The sequence below is a fragment of the Mizuhopecten yessoensis genome, unplaced genomic scaffold, assembly GCF_002113885.1.
Source record: "Mizuhopecten yessoensis strain PY_sf001 unplaced genomic scaffold, ASM211388v2 scaffold10745, whole genome shotgun sequence".
NCBI classification, from domain to species: Eukaryota; Metazoa; Mollusca; class Bivalvia; order Pectinida; family Pectinidae; genus Mizuhopecten; species Mizuhopecten yessoensis.
In genome coordinates, this window is record NW_018408700.1 from 459,378 (window position 1) to 468,474 (window position 9,097).

Genomic DNA, 9,097 nt, shown 5'->3' on the forward strand with positions numbered 1-9,097 from the left:
TCAATCAGACGCTTGCGCAGACAACAAGAGTCTGGTTGAACGAGACTATCACGCAGAGTTACGGTCCTTGCACTCCCTACGACAACTCTGGGTAGAGATTGCAGTGGTATATATTTAGAAAACGGAATATTAACAAACCAACGTGCTGGTTGTCAACAAAAACGGAGTTTATCACAGTGAAGCAAAATGATAGGACAAAAAAACCCATACCAGTATTTTCATAAGACTTTTTTAATTGATATTTTGCACGAAAAAAAACAAGAAAAAATTGAATCCATACTGTAACATTTTCATTTTTGATTACTATCTCACAGCTATTTTTTTTTTATTCATAAAAGAAAATCTGCTGTTTTACAAATCTGCACGATTAAAAAATAATTCTATACAGTTTTATGTGCTGAACTGATTCAATTTCAAATTGAGGAAACAATACATTTTCTCTATTGCTAAAACTATACATAAAGCAGAGATATATAAAGCATGTAGTCAGTAAGTTGCTGAAACAAATGTATTCATCCACAATATATATATATATATAGATCTATTGACTCTCTTGGCTGGAATGATGGGTATTGAAAAATGACAAAAAATGTGATTTCGCATATTCTTCTTATTTTTAATAGAAACTTCATATAAATCCAGTTTTTATAGCATTGAACAAATTATTTTTTTTACACATAAAAAGGACAAAATTTATTGTAAAATACTATGCATAAATTATCTCTGGATACAATGTTTATAAATCATTGAAGTTAAGTTTGAAGTAATCCAAAGGGCTTATTCGTAAAGATATATATACACACGCAAGAATAGGTCCTCTACATCAGCGTTATAAATAATAATAAATAATAAATAAATAATAATCTTTATTTAACGTCGTGTTCAATTGTCAACAACAAACATAAGCTCAGTAGAGCTTTTATTACGACGCCGCTAAGGGAACAAATGGTGTTTTCGTGGTGGAGGAAACTCACGGGGGAAAACCACCGTGCCATCGGAGGGATAACAACTAACCCTATCAGACATCACTCTCTTGTTTCCACCACCGCTGGGGATCGAACCGAAATTGGTAGAGCGAGTGTTCCTTGTCCGCGATGTTCTCAGCTTAATTGCTGCCTTCGGCTGTCTTTAGCCGAGGGGACTATTTTTTTTATTTTTTTTTATATATAACAGCTATATTTTCAATTACAGTTATCAGTTCTATCTTCTTGTAATATGATGTATATGTACATGTAACTGTTCCGTTTCACTGTGTTTTGAGAAAGGAGCGGACCGCTCCGAAAATTTGACAACCTAAACTTGTTCACACTGCCGTTGGAATTACTTCTTTGCCCCATATATATGTATATCTTTTCGTGGATATCAGATAACTATGCTTTTATACATGATTAACAATATCCATCCTAAAATGTTTTATTTCAATGTCTTTGTAGAATATGCTGCACTTGATTTTTGCAATGGATTCAAGAGGTGCAAATTTAAATACTTATATAGAGTCTAATGAACCTTTCGCATTCTCACATTAATTTTCCTAGGCGGAAAACTTCAAGATATCAACCATCTTGTCAGCCAAAAAGAAATCAAGAAAGGAAACTTAACTGTAATATACACTGTATAGCTATACATGTAGGTCTGATTTAGTCATTCAACACATCACGCAATGCTTGAAAGAGTACAGTACCGATATTCCGATACATTAATGATTTACAGTACAACCTGGCTCCGCCCTCACTAACGGCCGTGCCGTAAAACATATTATTCATATAACCGAAGTTGTTGCAATGGCGACAAACAAACGAAATCAAATGGCATGCAATACAAATGTATTCTATAAAAAACACGTGTCTACAAACAAAAGATTTAATTTTCCCGCTGAAATATCCTCTTCGGATATGATATACTTTACTAATAGAAGCAGAGAGTACTCGATTGTTATTCTCGAATGGGTTGATTGTATCTGCTTCTTTTCAAAGGCTACAAAAAACAACAAAGCCTAATGTAGTATCAAAACCAATGAAAAGTCCTGTGTCAGAACAAAGCAGCGTCGTATTTACACCTTTTTATCTGATAAAATCGTTGATTAAAGAGTGCTGTTTATGTAGGACTAGCAGCGCGACATCTACTTGTGTCTTATACTATATCCGGACCGGAAGTGTCTTGATTTCATCACCTGTTCACGTTGTTGATCTGGGGGTATATAAAAGTTGCTTCCCATAACCCGTATTCAGTTGTGGCAGGCATGACAAGCACATAGGGTGAGTAGACAGAGCTCATGAACAGTAGACCTTGCTACTGTAGAGACGATCATTTCCTAATTTATTCATAAAAGTTGCATCATTCTCTCCCTATCATGTTTGTGAAATACTGTAGACTGTAGTCGAACGTGGATGGCCTACATTCGTTTTAGTTTCAGTTTCGAAACTTTCCGAAGTTCCGCAAAGTATAGTTTGGAGTAAGTATGACTGAAATATAATATCGGAATTTCACGTAAGTAGACATTGTGCTAAAAGACCGGGTGTGACGTCGAACCGTATACAGTTACAAGATGTGAAGTGTGTACCATATGCACAGCACTGTGGAGATAATGAAGTGGAAACGGATTAGTTACGGAGACGTGTGACAGATGTATCTAATTGTCCGTCAGTGTGAAAAAGACGTAGATTTTTGTTGTCATTATATTTATATTTATTTCCACCACAACTAGAAGCTGGACATTTTCTGTTCAACTACATGTTATTCAACAGGTGTTATTTTTTCTATAACTAAAATTAGTTTATGTACTCTTGACAATCCTTTCCTTGACATGTAGTTTGGCTTATTATGATGCACATGTTTGCAGTTAAAAAGAAGATGTACGACTTTTTTGGTTAGTTTAAAAAACCCATGAATAAGTTAAAAAGACTGTATGTTAACTGTATGTTTTATAGGTGCTTTTAATATTGCTAATTTAGAAGACTTGGTAGGTAGGGGTTGCCCAATCACCTTTCCTCTGATTATATGTGCTGAGGTGCTCTGATATGCACTGCCTTGTTTATACTTCATCCTTGCTTTTACTTATTGATATATATATATATTTTTTTTTTTTTTAAGATCTGAAATTTATATCATGCTGTCTCTCTATGGCCAGAGAACTTGGTAGATAGGGGAATTCAAATCACCTGTCCTCTGAGCCGAATTATTTTACTGTATTTATAAGAAATCAGGATCTTTACAGACTCAAATGTATCTTTAATTTACATATCTTTAAATTTTTGATCATTATTTAGATAATTGTAACTTAACAATTTTTACTTAATCACATTCCGTTATCTTAATAAAAAATAATCTCATAGTGTAATGTTTTTAATGAATATATGAATGAATCTGATTATAGTTAAATGTGGTCTTATTTTTTGTGTGTTTTTTTTATGAGCTTGTTTTCTCGCCTGCATGTTTGTATAGTTTTATTTCAATTTTGTTGTGCTTTTGTTTCTTAATGCATGTTTTGTTACATTAATACCCACTGTGGTACTTTTATATGTTCTGTCGTAAGAACAGCTCTTCAGAGCTAATGTTTCATGTTACATGTATACGACAAAAATAAAGTATCTCGTATCTTGTATCAAAGAATTTTTTACTTGACAGAACATTTGAAAAATATCACAGTAATTATTATCAAATATGCAATAAGAAACAGTATCAGTAAAGCAAATGCAATACATGATTAATCAAACAAAATCTTGCACTTATAAAAAGTTATGAAAGATTAATCACAGGAAGATATTGAAGTCTTATATTATTTATTTCATTGACATCGGTTGCATCTTTTATAAACCCACATTGTTGTGGTGGAAATGTTGCATTATGAGAGTGAACAGATAACATAAATTGAAGTTATATCCAAAGAGGCAGTTGCTATTCAGTCTAATCTGCCTCCATGAAAAAAGGTTAAATAGAGCTGTCGCAATCTATTATCAGCTGTCAATTTGACTTGTAATTCAGATTTGCCTTTTAGGCACTCGTAAGGGCAGAAAATGGTGAAAATTTGGGAGAACTAAAAATGTTCTTGTAATGAACCATCAGTCTGATGATTTTGATATATATCCATAAGATAATATCTTTAATACATACATGTCCTACAAGACAAAGGGCCATTGGAGGTGCTTAGAAATATACAGTGCAACATATGAATGTGAAAATTACCAAACATCTTCTAAGGAAATGAAACATCTAGTGTCATAATGATGATATGTGTTTCAGGTTGCCAAATTTAAGGTCAATTTCACAATAACTATTTATATAATTATTTTGTCATCTCTCTTCATTTCTGTGTGAATAATGAGAACAAAACATGAGGGGATTTGTTTCCTTTGTGATGCCTTAATTGTTTAAAAATAAATTTGACTGTGACAAATTTGGAGGTCGTAAATGTTGAGTATTTTCTTGAGCAGCATTGCATACAAATGTAACAGGTGAACTTAACAGTACAGTCCAATTTGGCCTTCATTTGTTGTTGTCGCATTTTATCAAAGCAACAATTCCACCATTGTATACCATATAACTTACAAGGTACAGATTATCAAGTCTTGTTGCCACATTCGGTGTCATTTGTACTGTTTTGTCACACTTGTACTAGTTTGACAGTGCTACAGGAACAGTGTATATAAACCCGTAGTTGAAAATATTTTTGTTTCTGTGTTCCAGGGTGTTAATAACTTGATGGCATTGCAGACAATCCTTTTGCAGACATTTCATCGTTACACACTAACATTATCTTCTAAAGGACAATTTGTACGAAAAGTGAATAAGGTTCACTTTCGTGAAGACCAGATTCGGTTTTATCTTCGAAAGCCTAAGATGACTAGTGAGTATTAAAAAAAAACCTCCCAAATAAAAGTTTACATAAAATAGAAAATCAGATTTAAGTTTATGGCATACTCAAACAAAACACTTTAAAACGTTGCACATGCAAATATTGGAGATTTATATATATATATATATATATATACCAGCAATGTCTTGAATTTGGTCAGTATGGACTTGTCTCACCATGATCAGATCTCTAAATATAAATGACTCACCATGGACCAGAGCCCTTTGTAAGGACAGTGCCATACAGAGCCCTTTGTAAGGACAGTACCCAACTGAGCCCTTTGTTAGGACAGTGCCAAATAGAGCCTTTTGTAAGGACAGTGTCATACAGAGCCCTTTGTAAGGACAGTGCCATACAGAGCTCTTTGTAAGGACGGTGCCCCAAAGAGCCTTTTGTAAGGACAGTGCCATACAGAGCCCTTTGTAAGGACAGTACCCAACAGAGCCCTTTGTAAGGACAGTGCCCCACAGAGGCTTTTGTAGGTACAGTGCCCCATAGAGCCCATTGTAAGGACAGTACCCAACAGAGCCCTTTGTAAGGACAGTGCCCCATAGAGCCTTTTGTAAGGACAGTACCCAACAGAGCCCTTTGTAAGGACAGTGCCACATAGAGCCTTTTGTAAGGACAGTGCGATACAGAGCCCTTTGTAAGGATAGTGCCATACAGAGCCCTTTGTAAGGACAGTACCCCATAGAGCCTTTTGTAAGGACAGTGCCCCATAGATCCTTTTGTAAGGACAGTGCCCCATAGAGCCCTTTGTAAGGACAGTACCCAACAGAGCCCTTTGTAAGGACAGTGCCCCATAGAGTCTTCTGTAAGGACAGTGCCCCATAGAGCCCTTTGTAAGGACAGTACCCAACAAAACCCTTTGTAAGGACAGTGCCCCATAGAGCCCTTTGTAAGGACAGTGCTATACAGAGCCCTTTGTAAGGACAGTGCGATACAGGGCCCTATGTAAGGACAGTGCCATACAGAGCCCTTTGTAAGGACAGTGCCCCATAGAGCCCTTTGTAAGGACAGTGCCATACAGAGCCCTTTGTAAGTAGTGCCATACAGAGCCCTATGTAAGGACAGTGCCATACAGAGCCATTTGTAAGGACAGTACCAAACAGAGCCCTTTGTAATGACAGTGCCATACAGAGCCTTTTGTAAGTACAGTGCCCCATAGAGCCCTTTGTAAGGACAGTGCCCAATAGAGCCTTTTGTAAGGACAGTACCTAACAAAGCCCTTTGTAAGGACCGTGCCCCATAGAGCTTTTGTAAGGACAGTGCGATACAGAGCCCTTTGTAAGGACAGTGCCATACAGAGCCCTTTGTAAAGACAGTACCCAACAGAGCCCTATGTAAGGACAGTGCCCCAAAGAGCCTTTTGTAAGGACGGTGCCCCATAGAGCCCTTTATAAGGACAGTACCCAACAGAGCCCCTTGTAAGGACTGTGCCCCATAGAGCCTTTTGTAAGGACAGTGCCCCATAGAGCCCTTTGTAAGGACAGTGCCATACAGAGTCCTTTGTCAGGACAGTGCCATACAGAGCCCTTTGTAAAGACAGTGGCCAATTGAGCCCTATGTAAGGACAGTACCACATTGAGCCCTTTGTAAGGACAGTGCCATACAGAGCCCTATGTAAGGACAGTACCCCATAGAGCCCTATGCAAGGACAGTGCCCCATAGAGCCATATGTAAGGACAATGGCATACAGAGCCCTTTGTAATGACAGTACCCAACAGAGCCCGTTGTAATGCCAGTGCCCCACAGAGACCTTTGTAAAGACAGTGACATACAGAGTCCTTTGTAAGGACAGTACCCAACAAAGCCCTATGTAAGGACAGTGCCCCACAGAGCCCTTTTAAGGACAGTGACATACAGAGTCCTTTATAAGGACAGTTCCCACAGAACCCTTTGTAAGGACAGTACCCAACAGAGCCCTTTGTAATGACAGTGCCCCACAGATCCCTTTGTAAGGACAGTGACATACAAAGCCCTTTGTAAGGACAGTACCCACATAATCCTTTGTAAGGACTATCTACTGTGTCAGACCCTTTTCTAACAACAAGATCACAGACCCTTTTCTATGAACACTGTCCTTTCTCAACTCTGTTGTCCACAGCTAGAGCCCTTTCTGAGAATCACCCACATCTTAAGAGTCCAAGGACCATGTCTACAGAGCCTTTCTAGGAGTTGTCTGCTATCCAGGAGCCCTTAAAAAGAAATGTCTACTATTTCAGAACCCATTTTAAAGATTGTCTGCTATATCAGATCCCTTTTAAAGGATTGTCTAGGATCTGAGAGCTGTTTCTTATACATATCTACAATCTCAGGGTCAAAGGATTGTCTATCCTGGAGCCTTTTATAAGGACCGTATCCAACACAGGCCTTTTTAAGAAACATTTTCTATCTAAGAAACATTTTCTATCTAAGAAACTTTTCTAAGTAATGTCTGCTATCCTGCAGTCCTTTTATGGGTCTCCTCCTATCCCACCAACCTTTTTAAGGACTTTCTTTGATCCAACAACTCATTCTAAGGACCCTGCCCCACAGATCTCTTTTTAATGGATGTGTTCTTTTCTAGAGATCAATCTAGGACTCATCTCCTATCCGAATGCTCTTTCTAAGGACGGTGTGTTATTGCAGAGACCATTTCGTGGACTGTCTACTATCCCAGAGACCATTCTAAGAAGGACCTTTTATCCAATTGATGAGCCCATCCTAAGCACCATGTCCCTAATAGCCATAGGAACTGTCTACTATCCCCGGTTCCTTTTCAGAGTTTTCTTTTATCTTAATGCCTTTTCTAAGAACTCTGCTATTGAAGGAGCGATTTCTTAGGACCCTTTCAGAGCTTTTTCTAAGGACTGCTATATTTCCCAGTTCCTCATGCAGACACAAAATGAATAACAGGTGAACAGTACAGGCCCATTGGGTCTCTTTTTTTTTTTATTAAAAATGATCAGAGTAAATGCTATAAATTTTCTCTCACTTTTGTTTTAAAGCTAAGAGAGTCCAGCCTCCTTGGAAGGTCCCTGAAGGATCAGATGATGTAAAGCTGAAGTTCTACAACAGCTTGACACGTCAAAAGGTAGGTTCGGACATTAAATACCGGGAGATACACCAATTAATCCTACAGGTAGGACACTAGATATTACACGTTTAGGAAGCCGGGAAATCAGGAGGAAGGCTTTTTTAAATTGAGAACATGAGACATGTTCATAAGAAAGTATGATCTCAACTCCATACTTATTAAAGTGATTAAATCTTCTGTACTCTTTTAAAGTGTGAAGAAATTTAAGAATTTGTGGACAACCCTTAATGAAACATTCATAATCTATCATTATTGAACAAAGGAGGCACATTCCAATAAATTCATCATCTTGTAAGGAATTCATTGTATTGATTTTTTTTTTACTATTAGTTCTTTATCTATTCAAATTTTAATTTCATTTGTACTAAATGTTCAGACAGACTTTAAGTTGAAAGCCAGTCTGTTGTCTTTATGTTGAATATGTTCTGTAGAATCATATTCAGTATTTGGTTTGGGTTTACCACAACATATATATCTTGAAAGATGCTTTGGATGAAATATCTGCCATCTCTTGGTCTGAATTTAATTGACTGTCATCACAAGTTTAGATTACTGGAGAATTCAATTGTCCAACAAGTTAAAAATGACAGCCTTTTGTTAGAATTACAAAGATATTCAGTCTGATGACAAGCTTTACTTTGATTTACGAAAGTCTTCAGTCTGATGACAAACTCTACTTGGATTTAAGAAAGTTTTCAGTCTGATGACAGACTTTACTTGGATTTACAAAAGTCTTCAGTCTGATGACAGGCTTTACTTGGATTTACGAAAGTCTACAGTCTGATGACAAGCTTTAGTTGGATTTACAAAAGTCTTCAGTCTGATGACAGGCTTTACTTGGATTTATGAAAGTCTACAGTCTGATGACAAGCTTTAGTTGGATTTACAAAAGTCTTCAGTCTGATGACAGGCTTTACTTGGATTTATGAAAGTCTACAGTCTGATGACAAGCTTTAGTTGGATTTACAAAAGTCTTCAGTCTGATGACAGGCTTTACTTGGATTTATGAAAGTCTACAGTCTGATGACAAGCTTTAGTTGGATTTACAAAAGTCTTCAGTCTGATGACAGGCTTTACTTGGATTTATGAAAGTCTACAGTCTGATGACAAGCTTTAGTTGGATTTACAAAAGTCTTCAGTCTGATGACAGGCTTTACTTGGATTTA

General features: G+C 37.1%; 1 protein-coding gene across 12 annotated transcripts in view; it reads left to right on the top strand.

Annotated features, from left to right (window-relative positions):
• The first annotated feature begins 2,160 nt into the window (after positions 1 to 2,160).
• Positions 2,161 to 9,097, top strand: part of LOC110462079 (cysteine--tRNA ligase, cytoplasmic-like) — a 231,496-nt gene continuing 224,559 nt past the window's right edge. For 11 of the 12 annotated variants that reach the window (XM_021515898.1, XM_021515892.1, XM_021515893.1 and 8 more), the window contains exons 1-3: positions 2,161 to 2,255; positions 4,684 to 4,843; positions 7,843 to 7,928. In XM_021515898.1, the coding sequence (XP_021371573.1) occupies positions 4,699 to 4,843; positions 7,843 to 7,928 (231 nt within the window). In that variant the 5' untranslated portion in view covers positions 2,161 to 2,255; positions 4,684 to 4,698. Of the gene's footprint in view, positions 2,256 to 2,289; positions 2,453 to 4,683; positions 4,844 to 7,842; positions 7,929 to 9,097 lie in introns of those variants that run through there. The other variant, XM_021515890.1, reaches the window with a different exon arrangement.